At 48.2% G+C, this 20,139-nt stretch overlaps 1 protein-coding gene across 8 annotated transcripts in view; it reads left to right on the top strand.

Moving 5' to 3' along the window:
• TTC7B (tetratricopeptide repeat domain 7B) overlaps window positions 1-20,139 on the top strand; it is a 304,954-nt gene that overhangs the window by 199,598 nt on the left and 85,217 nt on the right. For all 8 annotated transcript variants that reach the window (XM_059890973.1, XM_024998170.2, XM_024998169.2 and 5 more), the window contains 4 exons: window positions 6,898-6,981; window positions 8,140-8,244; window positions 10,148-10,265; window positions 12,248-12,305. In XM_059890973.1, coding sequence (XP_059746956.1) covers window positions 6,898-6,981; window positions 8,140-8,244; window positions 10,148-10,265; window positions 12,248-12,305 — 365 coding nt within the window. The remainder of the gene's footprint in view (window positions 1-6,897; window positions 6,982-8,139; window positions 8,245-10,147; window positions 10,266-12,247; window positions 12,306-20,139) is intronic.

Raw genomic sequence — 20,139 nt, 5'->3', positions numbered from 1 at the left:
CTAGTTGGGTCACCTGACGAGGATGAGGCAGTTCTCATAAAGCAATCAGAATAGCGCCTGGCTGCAATGTTAGCCAAGAGCGTGTGGCCTCAGCCTTCTGGGCTGCAGTAACAGAGTACCGCAGGCTGGGTTGCTTGTACACAAAAAGCGTTTATTTCTCGTAGTTCTGGAGTCTGGGAAGTCCAAGATCATGACTGGCAAATTTGCTGTCTAGTAAAGGCTCACGTCTGGGTTGCAGACTGCCCACCGTGTCTGAAGGAGCAAGGGATCTCTCCGTGACTCCACCCTCCTGACAGGGCCCCCTAATATCACATTGGGGGTTAGGTTTCAACATATGAATTTTAGGGGGGACACAAACATTCACTCCATACCACTTATTGAAAGTGTTAGTCACTCAAGTCATGTCTGACTCTTTGTGACCCCAGGGACTGTAGCCCACCAGGCTCTTCTGTCCATGGGATTCTCCAGGCAAGAATCCTGGAGTAGGTTGCCATTCCCTTCTCCAGGGGCTCTTCCTGACCCAGGGATCAAACCTGCATCTCCTGCATTGGCAGGCGAATTCTTTACCACTGCTCCACCTGGGAAGCTAGAGTATATGCTTTCAGTTCAGTTCAGTTCAGTCGCTCAGTCGTGTCCGACTCTTTGCGATCCCATGAATCATAGCACGCCCAGCCTCCATGTCCATCACCAACTCCCGGAGTTCACTCAGACTCACGTCCATCGAGTCAGTGATGCCATCCAGCCATCTCATCCTCTGTCGTCCCCTTCTCCTCCTGCCCCCAATCCCTCCCAGCATCAGAGTCTTTTCCAATGAGTCAACTCTTCACATGAGGTGGACAAAGTACTGTAGTTTCAGCTTCAACATCATTCCTCCCAAAGAACACCCAGGACTGATCTCCTTCAGAATGGACTGGTTGGATCTCCTTGCAGTCCAAAGGACTCTCAAGAGTCTTTTCCAACACCACAGTTCAAAAGCATCAATTCTTTGGTGCTCAGCTTTCTTCACAGTCCAACTCTCACATCCATACATGACCACTGGAAAAACCATAGCCTTGACTAGACGGACCTTTGTTGGCAGAGTAATGTCTCTGTTTTTCAATATGCTATCTTGGTTGGTTATAACTTTCCTTCCAAGGAGTAAGCGTCTTTTAATTTCATGGCTGCAATCACCATCTGCAGTGATTTTGGGGCCCCCCAAAATAAAGTCTGACACTGTTTCCACTGTTTCCCATCTATTTCCCATGAAGTGATGGGACCAGATGCCATGATCTTTGTTTTCTGAATGTTGAGCTTTAAGCCAACTTTTTCACTCTCCTCTTTCACTTTCATCAAGAGTCTTTTTAGTTCCTCTTCACTTTCTGCCATAAGGGCGGTGTCAAATCTGAGGTGATTGATATTTCTCCCGGCAATCTTGATTCCAGCTTGTGCTTATTTATTATTTCCTTAATAAGTGTTGGGGGGCACCCCTGATGGCTCAGCGGTAAAGAATCTACCTGCCAATGTAGGAGACAGGGATTCTATCCCTGGGTCGGGAAGATCCCCTGGAGAAGGGAATGGCAACCCACTCCAGTATTCTTGCCTGGAGAATCCCATGGATGGAGGAGCCTGGCAAGTTACAGTCCGTGGGGTGAGAAAGAGTTGGACACGACTGAGCACACGCGGCACAAACATAATTCTCGTTTGCTTTTGTAAAGTTATACATTATTTTCTGAATCCTTTCCTCAAATGAGGAAACATTTTATAAAGTAAATACTTATCTCTGATACAATATATTGTAAGTTTGAATTTTCACATATTAAATTTGGATAAAGTGATAGGCATCATGTTACATTTTCTTTCTTAATTTAAGAGTATTCATTTAAAAAAAAGATAGTAGCTAATCTACTAGCCTGGACCTGAAGTACTGTTGCTTATTATGTATTAACTAATTTAATCTTCCTGATAATTTTCTACGTTACTTACTGTTGTATTTCCCATTTTATAATGAGGAATCTGGGTATAGGGGGGTTAACTGGCTTGCCCAAATTCACACACTTAATCTGTGGTATTGCCTAGATTCTTTGTTTCTGGCTGCTGTTCAGGTGACTCTCCTGAGTCACCTCTTCTGGAAAGTTCTCAGGCAGAAGCAGTACAACTGCTTGTTGGGGGCTGGGAGGTAGGGCTTGTTATAAGAGGACCCTGGGTACACCTTCATGGCCTTCAGTTCAGTTCAGTCGCTCAGTTGTGTCCGACTCTTTTCGACCCCATGGACTGCAGCACGCCAGGCCTCCCTGTCCATCACCAACACCCGGAGTCCACCCAAACCCATGTCCATCGAGTTGCTGATGCCATCCAACCATCTCATCCTCTGTCGTCCCCTTTTCCCCCTGCCTTCAATCTTGCCCAGCATCAGAGTCTTTTCCAATGAGTCAGCTCTTTGAATGAGGTGGCCAAAGTATTGGAGTTTGTCAGCTTCAGCATCAGTCCTTCCAATGAATATTCAGGACTGATCTTCTTTAGGATGGACTGGTTGAGTCTCCTTGCAGTCCAAGGGACTCTCAAGAGTCTTCTCCAACACCACAGTTCAAAAGTATCAATTCTTCAGTGCTCAGCTTTCTCTATGGTCCAACTCTCACATCCATACATGACTATGGGAAAAATCATAGCCTTGACTAGATGGACCTTTGTTGGCAAAGTGATGTCTCTGCTTTTTAATATGCTGTCTAGGTTGGTCATAGCTTTTCTTCCAAGGAGCAAGCGTCTTTTAATTTCATGGCTGCAGTCACCATCTGCAGTGCTCTTGGAACCCAAGACAAGGTTGTAGGTAACAGAGCCCAACCGGTTCTTTCAAGCAGAAAAGGCATCTACCGGTGCAAACCATTTAGCACCCAGAATCCATAGAAGGCTGAAGATCAGGAGTGAACAGAAATTAAGGAGGCTCCTGCCCCAATTTTGGAGGATACAGTTAAGTCTGGAGGCTTCCACCAGCCTGGCTGCTACTGTGGCCCGAGGCCCAGCCACGGAAACCAGCTTCCAGCAGCCCTCTCCCCTGCCCTGACCTCTGGGCAGCTCTCTGGCGGGAGCACCTGATTGGCCGTACTCAGGTCACATGACACACTCCTATCTCTTTCCTTCTTCATTCACCCTTAGGCTTGGCTGCCGGGAAGGGAGAGTCTGTGCACCTTTTATCCAGGGTGTCCCGAAAGCAAAAAGAAGAGTTTTGAGGTGATTGATTGGCAGCCAAAGTGACAAATGTCCTCTCCTTTGAGGACCTCAACTGGGTGCTTCCCGAGCTCCCTGGCGGCCCTGAGACTGTGTCTTTATGAGGGCTGGTATTTCCCTGGTGCGCCTGGAATGGAGCTCTGTACCAGTTAAGCTTCTGTGAGCGTTTCTGACTGAGGATGATGAGTGCGTTAGCCTTTGCCTCAGAAGAAAACAAGGATGCATGCTTATTTATAGCATCTGGCTTTTTGGTTCAGAACAGACTGTTTCAGCTATGAGCTCCTTTTGTTTATCAGGGAGACAGTTGATATTTATCGTTCCTCTTAGCAAAGGAGGAAGAAAGGCACTCAAACACTTGACTGTTTCTGTATATACATTTAAGCACTTAGGGGCTGTGTTGCAGTGAACCAGTTGAGCAGAGCTGTTGGAACACACCTCCTCTCTGACCATCGTCCTCCCCCTCCTCCGCACACACTGACTCCTCTGCCTCATTCCGTCAGTGCGATCATCATTCTCATCCCCCATCCCCCTTCCCTAAATCAGGTTCCGGATTCTGTTGACTTTTCACTTTTTCTCCGTAACCCCTGGCCTCCCCGCGTTTCTCCGGCCGTACCACCCCACACCTGGGCCGAGTGTGCCCCCAGCACCCCATCCTGCCTGCTCGACCTTCTCAGCGAGCTGCCTTCCTCTCGTTTCCCCTCCTGCGCTTCCTAAAGGCACAGTCGTGCCTGCCTGTTGCTCGTCCATGTAGCGGAACAGGTAAGAGGGCTCTGGGGCTCTGCCGTTCAGGGTCTGTGTTAGTGAGAGGTGAATCCGGAAGTAGCTAACAAGCTGATAGTGCCTTAACCGAGTGCGGGTTAATTTCTCCCGCACGGCAGGAGGTCTGCAGCGTCCCGAGGCGCCCAGGCCGGCCTGTCTCTGCTCAGGCATCCCGGAGAGGCACGTCTGCCCTCACGGCTCTCGCTTCCTGGCCGCCCCCCTCCAGTGTGGAGTCTGTGTCCCGGGCCGAGGGCAAAGTGTGTGCCAGCTGAGCGCTCCTCCCTTTAACTCCTGCCGACATCCTGGTGCAGGATGGAGTCGCGTGGCCAGCCCTGAGCTTTGCGTTGTGTGTCTCCAGTGTGGTCATACGAGGGGGCAGTGTCCTTCTCACATCCTGTATCGGTGTCATCACCTGTCGTTGTGTTAGTCGCTTGGGTGTGTCCAACTCTTGTGACCCCGTGGACTGTAACCCACCAGGCTCCTCTGTCCATGGGATTCCTCAGACGAGAATACAGGGGTGGGTTGCCACTCCCTTCTCCAGGGAATCTTCCTGACCCAGAATCGAACCCAGGTCTCCTGCATCGTAAGTGGATTCTTTACCGCTGAGCCACTGGGGCTTCCCTGATAAAGTCCTGTGGACAGAGGAGCCTGTTGGGCTGCAGTCCGTGGGTCATGGAGAGTCAGACGCTGAGCATGCCCCCTCCTCGTCTCCGTTCCTCCTGAGCACCACCTGCCTTCTCCTGCCCCGAGCCGAGAGGGGCTTCCCTGCAGAGAAGTGGCCACAGCCTCCGAGGGCACTCTCTGCTGCCGTGGGCACTGTGGCCACAGCCTCCAAGGGCGCTGTCTGCTGCCGTGGGCACCGTGTCCACAGCCTCCGAGGGCACTCTCTGCTGCCGTGGGCACCGTGTCCACAGCCTCCGAGGGCGCTCTCTGCCCCCTCAGGGTGCTGCTGCTCTGTTCATTCTGGAAGCTCCTAGCTCCATTCCTTTTCGTTCCTCCCAGCAACCGCTCATTCCATCTTTAGAGAGAAAACGGGCTGATCCACGTCTCCAGGTCTAAGGGCCGCTCCTCTGTATCCTGCAGAACCTGCCTCCTTGCGGGAAGGCCTCGCCCCGGGGTCCGTTGTTCTGGGGGCCTGGGCCTCTGGCTTATCTCGTTTCTTCTCTGCCTACTTGCTCCTCTCAGGTTGCCTCTGCATTCTCCCTTAATTCTAAAGTGTCCTTCCCTCTAATGAACACACACACGCGCGTGTGCATGCGTGCACACACACACACAGGCCTTCTGTGCCATATGTTTGCTCCTCGGTATGCAGGCCAGACACTTTGGGATCCCCTCACCCCACCCCCCATCTCACCAGCCCCCTGCTCCTTCCTTGAGTGGTCCTTCCTTGCTGATGCCAACTGAAGCCACATTCCTTAGCTCTGCGCTTGGCTCTGAAGGCCCCAGCCCCCTGTCCACCTAGGGCTGGCCTTCCCACCCTGGTGTGCACCCTCCCCATCCGCGATCTCCCTGGAGTTCTGGTGTGGCCGTGCCACTCTGTGCGGAAACCAGAGGCTCCTCCTCGTCTGGGTGGCCTGGATCTGTAGCTCTGCCCCCGGAGAGAGGATCCAGGGAAGCCAGGAACTCTGCCCTGGGTACTTTCTCAGAGTGCAGCTGGGCTGGGCTGAGGTGGGAGGGCGAGGATGTGGCGTTAACACCGGGCTGGACTTTGAGAGCACAGAGGCGGGGGAGCGAGGCTGGGTGGGGAGGGAGGGGGCAGTCAGAGGAGGCACGGCCTGTGGGCGCTCAGCGCTGCAGCCCCAGCCACGCCTGCCTCCAGTCCCGGAGACCTTGGCGGGTCACCCTGGGCCGCCTGCCCCCGGCACGCAGAAGCGTGCGGTCCTGCCTCCATGTCTGTGCGCCCGGCCTCTTCTGGGAGTGGCGGTGGTGTAGTTGCTCAGTCGTGTCCAACTCTCGTGACCCCGTGGACTGTAGCCCACCAGGCTCCTCTGTCCATGGGGTTCTCTAGGCAAGAATACTGGAGTGGGTTGCCATTTCCTTCTCCAGGGCATCTTCCCAACCCAGGGATCGAACCCAGGTCTCCCGCATTGCAGGCGGATTCTTTACTGACTGAGCCACCAGGACGCCCTGAAGTACCAGTTCCAAATCCCAGCTGTGTGTTTTCCCTTCTCATCCGTGAAAGCCCAGCTCAAGTGCATTCTTCCAGGATGCCATTCGTGTTCCCCAAGACCACCTTCCCAGGGCTTTCCGTTTCCTCCTCTTGGGAGCCTGTCAGTCAGGACCTTGCGTTTGAGCAGTGTACTGTACCTTCCTCTTCCCCTGTACCACACGAAAAGCTCCTTGGGGTCAAGGGTTGTGTTGTACAAATAGATGAATGTCACATGCGTTATCCTAAATGGAAATAACCACACTCAAAAAGCTACATACTGCGTGATTTCATTTCTACGACATTTCTTGCAAAGGAAAAGTCATAAGGACAAATGTAGTTTCCAGTCTTGAAGTGGCAGGGGGTGCGGTTGGGGGGTGCTGAGGCAGTACCAGGACAGTTTCTCTGCAAAAGAACACAGGAGAATTTGGGGGGCAGGGGTGGCAGATTGGACTGCACTTCATTTAGTCTGTATTGGTGGTTGCGTTGTTATATACATTTTTCCAAACTCTCAGAACTATGCACTAAGATGCATAACATGGACTGTAAATAAAACATGCTGAGACTGAACCAGAAAAGGCTGTGTCAGCCAGCTGCAGACCGTCCCGGCCTCTGGCACGTGTGTGGCGGCCAGGGGCCCGAGGGGGCGCTCACTGCGGGAGGGTGCGCTCAGTGCTCCTGGAGGCCGATCTGGCGGGACCTGCCTCCATGTGCCAGACACACGCTCACACCTGTCCAGCCGCAATGCTGGCGCTCACACCCGTCTGTCTGCCTTCTTCTTTCCGAACCAGTGCTTAGAAAGAGCCATGAAGTTTGCCTTCGAGGAGTTCCATCTCTGGTACCAGTTTGCTCTGTCGCTCATGGCTGCTGGAAAAGTGAGTCTCCCCCTGCAACATGTGGTCCTCCGCGTCCATGGTTAACTTGACTTTCATGGGATGAGGTGGTGTCCAGCAGACGTCTGCACAAATTCTCTGAAACTCTCCTTGGTCATTCAGAAATGAACGGTCACATTTAATTATGTGGGGCCCAACATGGAGACATTACTGAGGAGAAAAATTTTGAAATTCTTCGTTTTTTCTAGTTGCTGTAACTTTATTAAGATATGGCTTAAACTGAGGTTGGTTCTTCACACCGACCCCTTTCACTTGTCTAAGAGTGTCAGCTGTTCCTGGAGGGGCACATCTATTAATTATCTTTAGCAAGAGATGGTACGAGGCTGTGTGTGGTTGAAAGTGAGGACTGTGGAGAGGGGCCTGGCGCTGTGCTCTCCCACATGCCCCACGGTGGGTCCCTCGGTGTCCACCCGACAGACATGTGGTACCAGCTTCACAGACTTGTCATCAGGTAGTGAGATGACACTCACAAGGTGCTTAAAATAGTCCCTGCACGAACACACTCAATAACAACAGTGGCCACTGTTTTTCTTGTTAATTTGGGCCCTTTAGTAAATAGTCAAGTCGAGACACAAGATTTTTTGGGGGCAAGTGGAGACAGATGTTTTGTATGGTACACTTTAAATTGGGCTTCCTTGGTGGCTCAGATGGTAAAGAATATGCCTGCAGTGCAGGAGACCTGGGTTTGATCCCTGGGTCGGGAAGATCTCTTGGAGAAGGGAATGGCAACCACTCCAGTATTCTTGCCTGGAGAATCCCATGGACGGAGGAGCCTGGTGGGCCACAGTCCATGGGGTCGCAAAGAGTCACACACATTTTAAGCTGGGTAGTTTATTCTTTATAATACCATAAATCTCCGCTGTCTTTTCTTTTCCTTACTTTTACAGCAACTATACAAGTAGGGAATAAAGTGAGGGCAACAATTCCAGGGAGGCATTTTCACTTGCTTTGACAGTTTACTCCCCAGTCCCCCAAAAGCTCCAACCCTGGTTACCACCATCCCCAGACCCCTGCTCGGTTGGGCCCAAGTTGGAAAACCTCATTCAGAGGGTGTCCTCATCAGAAACCCCTCTGGGAAGACTTCAGTATTTGGTTCTGGTCAGAAACGCTCAGTCTCACAGACACTCTCCTTTCGCCAAGTCTGCGCGTGCCGTGAAGGTGCTGAAGGAGTGCATCCGCCTGAAGCCGGACGACGCCACCATCCCGCTGCTGGCCGCCAAGCTGTGCGTGGGCTCCCTGCACTGGGTGAGTGCCCCTGAGGCCTTCTCCTTCCTCTGGGTGGAGAGGAGACAGTAGGAATTCGTCGTCTGCACACAAGCAAGGCTGCTCGAGCCCGGGCTCCTGGCCTGGGCCACTGGCCTTCTCAGGCCTCAGCTCCCACCCCAGGGACTTCAGGGAATCAGTAAAGCTCCAGGTGTTTCTTTTTCATGGGAATGTGCTTCAGAGTAGAAATGGTGAGATAGAACTGGAACGCATACTCAGATGCATCCTGTACGCAAGTCATACAGGACCGGAAAGGGCTGGTCCCTTAGCGGTTCCCTCTTAGCCTGAGCTCTTCTGTAAAGCCAAGAGTCACCCTCCGCCTTAGCTCGTGTGTAAACCCAGCCTCCTTCACCCCTCTGCTTGCACAGAGGCTTTCCTCTCAAACGTTCTTGTTCAGGTTAGAATTTGGGAAGAGCCTGATCTGTAACAGTTGCTATTCGGTCCCTAAGTCGTGTCCGGCTCTTTGTGGCCCCGCAGACTGCAGCACACCTGGTCTCCCTATCCTTCACTGTCTCCCGGAATTTGCTCACATCCATTGATTCGGTGTACTTCCTCAGAAATACACCATTTGAGCAGACGCTAGAAAACTCAGACTATTGCTGAGATGGTATATAGATGATTGTCACATACAGTGGAGTCTTAATGTCTTTCTTTAACTTCATGTTAAGGTTAGTGATAAGAAGTTGCTCGAAAGACTGAGGCTCTTGGCTAGGTTTTTTAGTATGGTCCTTGTTGCTTGTTTTTTTTTCCATTTATTCTCACCCAGCGGAGGGGGAATCGGAGGTAGGGGGAGGCGGGAAATGTGGAAGAAAAAAGGCATTTTGAAAGAGCAGGTTCTCACCTGAAACGCAGCTGTGAAGGTGTCGTGTGGCACATGCAGGTTTCAGCAGCTTGGCGTGGCAAGCGAGGGGGCAAGCAGGCAGATTCTGAGGGGGGCCAGGGCCGGGGACCAAACCTTTGCACTTTGAACGTGCCAGCTTCCAGCTGTGACTCTGCCACACAGCTTCCAGCGATGGCACTGGTCATCTCCATGACGCCTTGTATAAACCTCTTTTTCAAGATGAGAATAGCAAGTCATTTCTGTGTTTTTTTAGTATTTTTATTATTAAAATTTCCAGATACCACAGAAGGAAAGAGTGTAATCAGCCATCACCCATGTGCTGTCCCCCAGCTTCACTAACATCAACACTCACCACGCTCCGGAGGAGCACACCTTGCTACTTGTGTCTCTAATGAGCTGTGCGGAAGGCCGCCTTGCTGTGGGCGTGGCTGCGGCTGCACTCCTTTCCCACTGGAAGCTGCTGGTGTGACACCCACGTGCTGTGCGTTGTACGGGCTTGGCCAAAAAGTTCATTCGGGTTCCTGGCCTGTGTTCAGAGGCCTGAACGAACTTTCTGGCCAACTCAATAAAATACATAGTGGAGTTCTGACATTTTTAACAGCTTATAGGAGAGAAAACCCAAGCCTAAAGGACTCTTTGTATCATGCTAAACAGGAAAGACTCAAGCACAAAACATTTCAAGAACTTTGTTCTTTACAAATCACACACATAGACGTGTGGAACTCCCAAGTGCCCAGCACAGCCTCGTCATAGAGCCAGCTGGGGAAGAGCAGAGACGGAAGAGCCCCACAGAGTGCGAAAGGGGCCTTGGGAAAGAGGCAGAAGAGCAATACGGGGAAGTTTAAAGGAAAAAGGCCAGGTGGGGCTCCTGAGGCCTGTTTGAGAGGCTCAAATTAAGAGAACGCAGTCTCCAGAGTGGCCCTGGAAGGCTGGGGACTTATTTTAACAGTGACTCATCAGAAATCATCTTTGGCAGCGGATGCTTTTGGGAACTCTCATTAGAAATTCTGCAGGGTGTTGTTTTTAACTGATCTGGTTTTTCAGTTGGAAGAAGCTGAGAAGTTTGCCAAAACGGTGGTTGATGCGGGAGAGAAAACGTCAGAGTTCAAGGCCAAAGGCTACCTGGCCCTGGGGCTGACCTACAGTCTGCAGGCCACTGACGGTGAGTGGGGCCGCCCACGGGGGCTGGCGGCACTGCCGCTCCCCCAAGTGTCCAGAGGGCACGGGGTGGGCCCCCCTGTCCCGGGATCCCTGCCCCGGCGTCCTCTTTGCTCAGACAGGGCAGAGACGGGGAGCGGGTGACAATGGCCCTGGGCCTGGGCGCCCAGGCCCCTCTTCACGGGGACATGTGCTGGTGGAGCCTTGCTGGAAGATGTGGGGGGTCTGCCTAGGGCTGTGCGATGAGAGATGACTCAACCCACCTGGCCTGACCCAGCTGTGCCCCAGCCCCGGCCCGAGCCCGCCCCGTGTGAAGGGATGTTGGTCTTAGACACAAGAACACAGGAGTGTTCGGGGCTCACCTCCCCCAGAAAGCCCACCTTGGGTTCTCAGGGCCCGCCCCCTCCGTTTGCACGTCTTAGTTCACAGGCGTGTGTGTGGTCCAGGGGTGCACAGTACATGCAGTGACTCTGTACATTCTGGATGTATTTACTGCTTCAGTAGATGTGTTCTTGGCTAAAAACAAATCTTAAGTGTGTTTTTTGCACTTAATGAGGTTTTCAATTCAATGTTTACAGAAAGGGTCAATTGATAAATTGTTTTTATGATCTATTATTTCTTGAACGTTTTGCTGTGAAATGTAACACAGATACCCCCCCAAAAAATCTCAAAAATTATCTAACTCAATAAATTAGTATAAGGGAAACTATTCTTACAGTCACCACCCTGCTCAGGAGATAGAACTTTGCCAGCCACCTGGGAGCCCTTCATGTGTCCCCAGCAATTACAACCCCCTTAAGAGAAAACACTACCCTAGCACTCATTTCCTTTTTCTTCCTTCATAATATTGCTAGAGTTTATTTCACATGTTACCCCAAATCTTTCTTTCCTCTGCTCTAAAATATCAAAGATCCTGGAGAAATTTTGCATATCCTTTGATTTTCAGTAATGGATTTTTTGCTAATTTTTCATATACATTTGATATACTGGCAATACCCAAAACATCTTTTAACTATAGCAGACTTTCAGTGAAGTGAAATTTAATACCTTGTATTTATCCATGTAAATTCTTGGTTTGGTCTGTACCCCTGATTAGCCCTGTAACTTTGGGGGAGTCACATGGCCCTGTTGGGTTCATCTGTGTCTGTGGTTCCCCTGGTTCACCCCTCTGCTTCCCTCTAGCTCACTTACTATTGTTCTGAGTTAGCGATAGGTTTCAGCTACATCCAGTTCTGGCAGCCCTCCGCCATCCTCAGAGCAATGTCAGGATGGGCTCTGCCTTGTTGGATTTGTTAGATAAGGGCCATCTCCAGAGGCAACCATAAGCAGGATCCTCTAGGACTTTTTCTGTTGTTGCAGCAAGAAGTATCTTTTTAGTTTCTACCAGATTCTGAGGTGCCGTTTCTCATGTGCTGTATACCGAGGAAGGGTTGAGCTGATTTAGTCTCACTGTTGAGCTTGCCTGGTCTGTCTCTGGGGTTCACATCAAGATATCAGAGGTCCTGGTTATTGCCCATGTGAATTAAACTTGTCTTTCATGGCCTTAGGCTGGTGTCCTTGGTTCTTGGTGCCAGAAGGCTCTCTGAAGACTGTTTAATCCACCCACTGGTGCTTGAATCTCTCCTAGTCCATTTTGGCAGAATCGTGCTTCACCTGGGGATTACACGCCTGCCCTTGAGAATGTTTTTCTGTCTGGAATTCCCAGCTGGTCTTTTGAAGATGGGCCCCTTTTCCTGGGGGTGCCAAGATTGACCAGCCACCGCCCATTCTCCCCTTGGCATGGTTGCACAGTTACGCCCAAGTGTAAGGACCTCAGGTTGACCTAGCCTTTGTCTGCTAGCCTCTATAGCACCGGGGCAGGCTGGGCAGGTAGGCACCCAGAATCTGTGGCTCTTAATCCAGTCAAATGTGTGGTTTTGTGATGTTTGGTATTTGTTGAAAACTCCCTGATCTCCATGTCGCTGACTAACTGAACCCTTTCCTTAGCTTCTCTGCGAGGGATGCAGGAGGTCCTTCAGAGAAAGGCGCTTCTTGCGTTTCAGAGGTGAGTGGGAGTTCCTCTCTTCACTCGGCTGTACACAATGACACCAGAGTGTGGTGAGTATAAAAAGAAGAGATATTTATAAGGGTTATGTAAACAGTGTTCCACCCCTGGAAGTCTTTCCTCTTGAGCACTGAACATACAGCATAAAACTTGCTGCATCACTTGTTGCCATGTAGATCCGCATTCTTCATCTGTTTATTAATCTGGGCACATTTTCATTCCTAATCGAGTTATTTCAGCTCCAAGAGAGGTACTTTTTATGTCCACGGAGATGATTCCTTTTATTAAAGACATTTTTCATCATCTAGAAAAAGGATCATTCTTTGCTTGCTTTTTTCTTTTTTAACATGTCAAGCTGCAGATTTTTATATTAGGAAATGAAAAAAGCCAGATATTAGGACAGTCTCTGAAATACTACCTAAGACAGTCAGGCCAGCAGGCCCAGGGCTCTCTATCCCTGCCGTGTTCTGTAACACCTTACAGTCACCTCCATTGCCGTGCCTTTCACGAAATTAGAGAAGGCCTTATGTTAGACGATGCTTGAATGTCCCAGGGCTCGTTCACACCCTTCACTTGAGCCTTGGCCCACATCAGTAAGTAGACAAGACAAAGTGTGTGTTCATTGCAGGTGAGGGTCTGAGACGCAGGGATGAAGAGCCAGAGCCCTGTGGCTGTGAAAGTCGAGAAGGTCAAGGTCTCTGATGCTGACCAGCTTCTCTGGTATCCGCTACACCACTGCAGCTGTGGCTAAGTCGTGTTTGACTCTTTGCAACCCTGTGGACTGTAGCCTGCCAGGCTCCTCTGCCCATGGGATTCTCCAGGCAAGAATACTGGAGTGGGTTGTCATGCCCTCCTTCAGGGGATCTACCCAACCCAGGAACTGAACCCAGGTCTCTTACATCTCCTGCATTGGCAGGCGGGTTCTTTACCACCAGTGCCATGTGGGAAGCCCCCTGTACCATGGTGCCCTGATCTGATTCTTACTGGAGGTATAATGAATCACTGAGAGTATAGCACCGTGACGTCCAATGTAGAATTAGTATTGACCCTGTCGCCTTAAATATCTGTGTTACCCTGATTTCTTCTTGTTATATTAGAAGCTCAGTTACCTACCCTGAAGTTCTGGGAGGATCTCTCAGTTCAGTTCAGTCGCTCAGTCATCTCTGACTTTTTGTGACCCCGTGAATCACAGCACACCAGGCCTCCCTGTCCATCACCAACTCCCAGAGTCTACTCAAACTCATGTCCATTGAGTTGGTGATACCATCCAGCCATCTCATCCTCTGTCGTCCCCTTCTCCTCCTGCCCCCAATCCCTCCCAGCATCAGAGTCTTTTCCAATGAGTCAACTCTTTGCATGAGGTGGTGAAAGTATTGGAGTTTCAGCTTCAGCATCAGTCCTTCCAATGAACACCCAGGACTGATCTCCTTTAGGATGGACTGGTTGGACCACCTTGCAGTCCAAGGGACTCTCAAAAGTCTTCTCCAACACCACAGTTCAAAAGCATCAATTCTTCAGCGCTCAGCATTCTTCACAGTCCAACTCTCACATCCATACATGACCACTGGAAAAACCATAGCCTTGACTAGACGGACCTTTGTTGGCAAAGTAATGTCTCTGCTTTTCAATATGCTGTCTAGGTTGGTCATAACTTTTCTTCCAAAGAGTAAGCGTCTTTTAGTTTCATGGCTGCAATCACCATCTGCAGTGATTTTGGAGCCCCCAAAAAATAAAGTCTGACACTGTTTCCACTGTTTCCCCATCTATTTCCCATGAAATGATGGGACCGCATGCCATGATCTTCGTTTTCTGAATGCTGAGCTTGAAGCCAACTTTTTCATTCTCCTCTTTCACTTTCATCAAGAGGCTTTTTAGTTCCTCTTCACTTTCTGCCATAAGGGTGGTGTCATCTGCATATCTGAGGTTATTGATATTTCTCCCGGCAGTCTTGATTCCAGCTTGTGCTTCATCCAGCCCAGCATTTCTCATGATGTACTCTGCATATAAGTTAAATAAGCATGGTGACAATATATAGCCTTGACGTACTCATTTTCCTATTTGGAACCAGTCTGTTGTTCCATGTCCAGTTCTAAACTGTTGCTTCCTGACCTGCATATAGGTTTCTCAAGAGGCAGGTCAGGTGGTCTGGTATTCCCATCTCTGGAAGTTTTCCACAGTTTATTGTGATCCACATAGTCAAAGGCTTTGGCATAGTCAATAAAGCAGAAATAGATGTTTTTCTGGAACTCTCTTGCTTTTTCCATGATCCACCGGATGTTGGCAATTTGGTCTCTGGTTCCTCTGCCTTTTCTAAAACCAGCTTGAACATCTGGAAGTTCATGGTTCACGTATTGCTGAAGCCTGGCTTGAAGAATTTTGAGCATCACTTTACCAGCGTGTGAGATGAGTGCAATTGTGCGGTAGTTTGAGCCTTCTTTTGGTCCCTGATAATTGTTGATGGAGCTCTGTTCTTAGAACCAGGGTTGCTGCAGGTCCGTCACCATGGACGTGCTCCTTTTTTAAGGAGATCATTACCGCTGGGTTCAGTTAGTCTGAGATGCTTTCATCTCTTTCCTTTCCCTTTCTTAGCAGGCTCACCATAGCTCCTTCACATTGCCAGTCCCAGACTGGTTAATGACAGAAAGTACCAACTGACAGCTGCAAACAGACCTCCTGTCTCTGTACGAAGTTTCTGTTGATGCTCTTCAGCACCGAGTGTGGAAAGCATTTCCATTTCAAATGATTTGGAGTTTTAAATTTTCCAGTCCTAGTTTATAAAACCCACACATGGATGCCTAAGAAAGTGGTCATTACATCTGTTTCACTTTTCTTAAACCAGCTCATCTTATTGGCTCTCTAAAAACAGCCATGGTGGTGGTCTGCCTTGAGCCGCAGAACTCATAACTTCATGTTATATAACAGCTGTTCCCTTGGCCTGAATTTCTTTTTGTTCCTCTTTTTCTTAGTTTCTAATTCAAAGGGATTTTTAAAATATTAGTTCGCATGGGAATAAAGAGGAATAAAATCCTACTAACCCATGTGATTATATTGGGGAAGGCTAACCTAAATTTGTATTTATGTGTATTTAAGTATATTTTCCAAAGGAATCAAAATATTTTGTTTCAAGTACACATTAACTAGGACTTTCCTAGTGTTACAGTACATGTCACAAAAATCTATAAGGAAACGATTTTAAGTACACCAGAAGGACTTGTATTCTTATATGTAAATGGATATTTAAAAATCATTTGGGTGAAAATTTTTTTTTACCATATATTTTAAGTCTTCCCACAATTCTTTTAATACAACTGTTTGGTAATTTTTGGTTAAAAAGAAAATGATGTAACTCAAAAAGTGGTGAGGCTGCAGAGCTAACATGAAAATTAACTCAGTTATGACTGGAGTCTGAATTCAGAAAGGTTTGCTCCCTCTTGGATTCAGAAAGGTGATTTTTGAAGACATCCCAGTTACGTGATTGCACCAAAATATTGAGACTTTCAGCTGTTCATATGCTTATAAGTTCAGCCTAAGAGGTTGAACCAACTCATTGTCCTATACAAAAGTGTAGTGAAGAAAAACAGTGTTGTTTGCAGAGCTTGCTAAGAAGATGAATTGATCTGAGTGGCAGCTTCTGGGGGCTCTCATTGGGGCTAGGGCCTGGCATCACAGTAGGTACTGCATATGTGGATGGATGGATGGATGGATGGATGGCTGAGTGAACGGCTGGCTGGCTGAGTGGCTGCATGAATGGATGAGTGAGTGAGTGGATGGATGGATGGATGGATGGATGGCTGAGTGAATTGCTGGCTGGCTGAGTAGATGGATGGATGAATGAATGACTGGATGGATGGATGGATGGGTGGATGAATAGATGTGGCCTCAGTGGGCCAGTAGTTTAACAGTTGCTCTGTTCCTGTGGGAGAAGCATGGAATTAATGAATATGGAGGCGCTTTGACAAGGGAAGCACTTCGTGAGCTTCCCTGTGATGACACTTTTAGGAATTTGAATTTCTCTTAGCAGCTTCACCAGGTACTCACCGCGTGGGAATGGGGTTTAGAGGGCTGCTCTCTTCTCACGTACAGAGTCCAGCAGGCTTGCGGTTTTCAAGATCACTAACGCCCTTCCTCTCGCCTGCACTGCTTGATGATTTCTGTCGAGCAGGTTTTCTGTGGGCGTACAGATACGGTGTCACAGGCGGCCTCGCTGCCGAAGTTGTCCTGCACAACTGAAGAGAGGTTTTTAGAGTCTACCTGAGATGAACACCATGAACTTTTCTAGTTTTCTTGGGCAGCTCCGTGTTTCCTCTTTTCTTTCATAGGCTGAAGTGATCAGATGATCTCTTTAACCAAGTTATGGAAATAAGCTGTTTTAAAATGTGTGTGTTTAAGTTTTAACTCATTAGAAATTTGGTGACTGGATATTCATTATTAGCTGCATTGACAGTTCTTCAGATGTTGTCCTAATGCACCCCAGTGATGCCAAGATGTCTAGCACATCTCTTTCTTGGTGCTGTGGATTAATAGTTAATAATTGTTTGAAGATGCTAAGTAGGACCCTTGGTCAGAACTATTCTTATCTATACCCTGAGTTCTCCAGACCACTGCCAGCTTTCTACTTGGTTGGTGTTGGGTAGAGGCAACCATGATTTAATTTAACTTCATTTGTAAAAAATCTAAACCGTGCTGAGAAAATTATAGCTCTGTGGAATTCTTTTTGAGGGTTGTAGGAAGCTGGTTTTATTAATTGTGAAAGAAGATGAGATAAAATAAATAATGCTAACTAATTCAAAGTTTCTTCATAATTCATTTTGTATTCATTTTCCCTGAATAATTGGGAGAGACAAAAACCATGACATTCCAATCTTACTTTTTATGAACACCAAAGAAAAAAATTCTTTGATGTACAAATTCGTGGAAAACCAATGCCTGTCAAGTAATAAAAACTGGGGCATTCTGAGTAGGCCTCCGCTAGAAATTAGACATCTCCAAGGGCAACAAAGGCAGGTCTTCAGCCTCAGCTTCTCAGACTGAAGTGAGAGAGGTCCTCCAGCTGTGTTTTGAGGCAAGCTTATTTCCCAGGGATAGGAGTTTTGCTCTTAAGATTGTAAAAGGGACAGAGGATCCCACCTCAACCCCCTAGTTCCCCCGAGTCCCACACACGAGCTACAACATTTGCCCAAATCAGTTCAGTTCAGTTGCTCAGTTGTGTTCAACTCTCTGCAACCTCATGGACTGCAGCAAGCCAGGCCTCCCTGTTCATCACCAGCTCCCAGAGCTTGCTCAAACTCACGTGCATCAAGTCGGTGATGCCTCCAACCATCTCATCCTCTGTCGTCCCCTTCTCCTCCTGCCTTCAGTCTTTCCCAGCATCAGGGTCTTTGCCCAAATAATGCCCCAGTTTGTTGAACTTCACATATTTTCTGGGTTGCAAACACTCAGAAGACTTTTCCCCCACAGCAGACAGACAGCCCCGTTAAAAAGGCCTCATTACTGTAGAAATCCATCCTCGGTGTGTGTGCCACAGTTGATGCCATGGTGATTTGGCATTCTTTCTCATCTTGAATTTGCTGTTAGAAGATCCTCCCTTAATCACAGAATGTTGACGGAAGAGCCTGAAGTTTTGTTCACTGTCTGGGCCTCCCCGTTTGTAACTAGTCTGCTCCACAGTGCCTCTTAAAGAAAGTAAAAGTTTGTTTTTCTCTTCCCACCAGACTGTTAAACACAGAATCATGTCTCATCTATAGCCACATTTTGATTGCTTATAAAATACAGTAGACTTCCACATGAAAGCAAGGATGGCATGCTTGCCATCAAGTAAGAGGCTAGGATAGCCTCTTCCTGTTGGTGCCAGAAGCCACCTGATAGACTAAGTCTAGTGTCTGAGCATGGAGTCTTACATGTCACAGCTGCGTGTCCTTAGAAAACTACATGGGACTTAGCAGAACCTTCAAAAGACTGAATGAATATCCTCCATTTCTCCCTGCAGTTCATCAAAAAACCAAAACCTCATTTTATAAGCAAAGCCAGGCCTTTGATTGCCATATAGTTTCTCTGAAATCCAGGAATTTGGATGAAGTAGCATCAAGGCCAAGCCAAAACTTAACCACAGCAGCCGTTGGCCTGCCAGGAGTGCTCACGCCTCCCAGGGTGACACGTGGGCGCCCAGCCCGAGGGAGGCGCCTGCGGGGGGATCAGACCGTGGCCTGCGATTCTCCACCTCAGGCTCCTTCTCGAAGCCAGGCTCATCGGCTGCCATTGCTGATGCGAGACAAAACCCAGAAACGTGTCATCCCATGTGTGCATTCCATTAGCTAGTGGACAGAGAATAGTTTAAATGAAACAAAAACTTTAAGTTGTAGTTAGACTTTATTGTACTAAGGCTATTCGTATTTAAAAATACTGTAAAACTTTTAGCAACACGTATGACTGGTTTAAAAGTTAAAGCTGATTCAGTTCAGTTCAGTCTCTCAGTCGTGTCCGACTCTTTGCAACCCCATGAATCGTAGCACGCCAGGCCTCCCTGTCCATCACCAACTCTCGGAGTTCACTCAGACTCACGTCCATCGAGTCAGTGATGCCATCCAGCCATCTCGTCCTGTCCTCCCCTTCTCCTCCTGCCCCCAATCCCTCCCAGCATCAGAGTCTTTTCCAATGAGTCAACTCTTCGCATGAGGTGGCCAAAGTATTAGAGTTTCAGCTTTAGCATCATTCCTTCCAAAGAAATCCCAGGACTGATCTCCTTTAGAATGGACTGGTTGGATCTCCTTGCAGTCCAAGGGACTCTCAAGAGTCTTCTCCAACACCACAGTTCAAAGGCATCAATTCTTGGCGCTCAGCTTTCTTCACAGTCCAACTCTCACATCCATACATGACCACAGGAAAAACCATAGCCTTGACTAGATGGACCTTTGTTGGCAAAGTAATGTCTCTGTTTTTCAATATGCTATCTAGGTTGGTCATAACTTTCCTTCCAAGGAGTAAGTGTCTTTTAATTTCATGGCTGCAGTCACCATCTGCAGTGATTTTGGAGCCCCCCAAAATAAAGTCTGACACTGTTTCCACTGTTTCCCATCTATTTCCCATGAAGTGATGGGACCAGATGCTATGATCTTAGTTTTCTGAATGTTGAGCTTGAAGCCAACTTTTTCACTCTCCTTTTTCACTTTCATCAAGAGGCTTTTTAGTTCCTCTTCACTTTCTGCCATAAGGGTGGTGTCATCTGCATATCTGAGGTTATTGATATTTTTCCCGGCAATCTTGAGTCCAGCTTGTGCTTCTTCCAGCCCAGCATTTCTCATGATGTACTCTGCATAGAGGTTAAATAAGCAGCGTGACAATATACAGCCTTGACATACTCCTTTTCCTATTTGGAACCAGTCTGTTGTTAGGCTGATTAAAAAGTAATAATTCCCAAATAAGGAAAGAATGCAGAAAGAAACCGGGATCAGGCAGGAAAAATAGAAAGCACCCCAAAAAGGAAATACTTAAAACCAAATATATGAATCAGTATAATAACTATAAGTGACTGTGTTATAGAGCTAGACAAAGACAGTAACACTGGATCTATAAGAAATTTAACCTGTTTGCAAGAGAGGTCACTGACTTGTAAGAACATAGAAAGTGTGACGTAAAGAGGCCACAAGAGATAGGCCATGCAAACACGAACCGAAACGCGTCTGCAGTGTCAAGTCAGTGCCATACCAACTAGGGTTTTAGTCACAAGAACTTACTGGAGACAGACTAAGATGCTATCTTGTATAAAAAGAAAACGTTGAGTCCATAAGGGCTATCAAATACTTTGATTTGTATGCACCTAGCAACATAGACGGTTGTT

Source organism: Bos taurus, chromosome 10 (genome assembly GCF_002263795.3).
Source record: "Bos taurus isolate L1 Dominette 01449 registration number 42190680 breed Hereford chromosome 10, ARS-UCD2.0, whole genome shotgun sequence".
Lineage (NCBI taxonomy): Eukaryota > Metazoa > Chordata > Mammalia > Artiodactyla > Bovidae > Bos > Bos taurus.
The sequence above is the reverse complement of the archived record's forward strand: the minus strand, read 5'-3'. Positions and strand labels throughout refer to the sequence as shown.